A 1,155-nucleotide genomic window follows, 5' to 3' on the forward strand; every position below is an offset into this window, starting at 1 on the left:
AGGAACCCTGGCACCAATCAACAGAATCAGATCGCAGAATCCCATACGTTTGTTCATATGTTCCGGTGAGTCAAGTCCTCCGCCTTCTCTTCTCCGATCCACATAATTTGTGATTTTATGCATCATTGAATTGAAACTCCGCGAGCTTCTCTTCTGTTTCTGTGTTATTTGCTGATTGATTCTGAAATCAGATTAACATTTAGAGAGAGATATGGCTTGTGCTGGAGATAAAAGAGTTAGGGATGTGGACTATAAACCGAATTACATTGTGAGAATAACTTCCTCTAATGAAGATGATGACGACGATTACGATTCGATTGAATACGTTTCCTCTCCTAGGAAGCCGATTGAGGAAGAAATTTTTGACTATTACAGACAGGCCTTCAGCAGTAAGGTGCTTTTAAATTCACACACACTTTATTTTTTCATTTTGTTCTATTTTATTCTTTTTAGGATTTAGGATTTAGGGATTTGTTCTGATTAGGGTTTTGAATATTTTTATGTTGTTTACAGGGATTCGATGTTCCAGAGACTGGATGCTTATTAGCTGGCGGAATTGGACCCTATCGGATAATAGATGAGACACGTGAGCAACGTGTGACCGTTATGGCTAAGCAAGCTTTGCAAGTCTATAATGACGAAAATGTATAGTTTATGATGGTTTTTGATTTATCGATTTTAATTTATAACTATAATCTCATTCACTAATGGTTGTTGTTATTACCATGTAGAATGCGCGTTTTGAGTTTGATCACCTTGTCAAGGCTAATAGCCAAGCTGTTGCTGGCCTTATGTTTTACATTACTTTTATGGCACGCTCGGGAGATAATGTGTCTCAAACCTTTTATGCCACAATGTGAAAAAAAATTATGTAATCAGGGAACAGAAGTCCAGAGTTGTGTGATGGAAACAGAGCAGGTATCATCAAGATTTATCCATTTCTAGCTTGTATCTTGTGACATGAGATATCTAGTCAAGTTTTGTAAGATGGTACCTGATTAGGTACCAACATTGCGACCATCATGATTTATCTGACCTTGATGGTGTATCTCATGGCATTTCATTTTAGTTATGACTTTGTTGATTGTGTATGGATGCATTTTTACTTTGATAATGCTGTTTTGCTTTGTGATTACTTTATCATAAGATTTGCAT

The 1,155-nt window shown here is 36.6% G+C and overlaps 1 protein-coding gene across 1 annotated transcript; it reads left to right on the forward strand.

Annotated features, from left to right (window-relative positions):
• The first annotated feature begins 211 nt into the window (after nt 1-211).
• On the forward strand, nt 212-860 carry LOC112730168 (cystatin-1-like). Its single transcript, XM_025780268.1, has 3 exons — nt 212-394; nt 514-645; nt 732-860. The coding sequence occupies exons 1-3, from the start codon at nt 212-214 to the stop codon at nt 858-860; spliced, it is 444 nt and encodes a 147-aa protein (XP_025636053.1).
• The last annotated feature ends 295 nt before the right edge of the window (nt 861-1,155 follow it).

This window comes from Arachis hypogaea, chromosome 12 (genome assembly GCF_003086295.3).
Source record: "Arachis hypogaea cultivar Tifrunner chromosome 12, arahy.Tifrunner.gnm2.J5K5, whole genome shotgun sequence".
In the NCBI taxonomy this organism is placed as follows: Eukaryota; Viridiplantae; Streptophyta; class Magnoliopsida; order Fabales; family Fabaceae; genus Arachis; species Arachis hypogaea.

What these genes read in the sequence shown, in the direction of transcription:
- LOC112730168 (XM_025780268.1), top strand. Translation starts at nt 212, where the DNA reads ATGGCTTGTGCTGGAGATAAAAGAGTTAGGGATGTGGACTATAAACCG. An exon ending in GACAGGCCTTCAGCAGTAAG is followed by an intron (nt 395 to 513) that starts GTGCTTTTAAAT and finishes TGTTGTTTACAG; the next exon opens with GGATTCGATGTTCCAGAGAC. An exon ending in AAGTCTATAATGACGAAAAT is followed by an intron (nt 646 to 731) that starts GTATAGTTTATG and finishes ATTACCATGTAG; the next exon opens with AATGCGCGTTTTGAGTTTGA.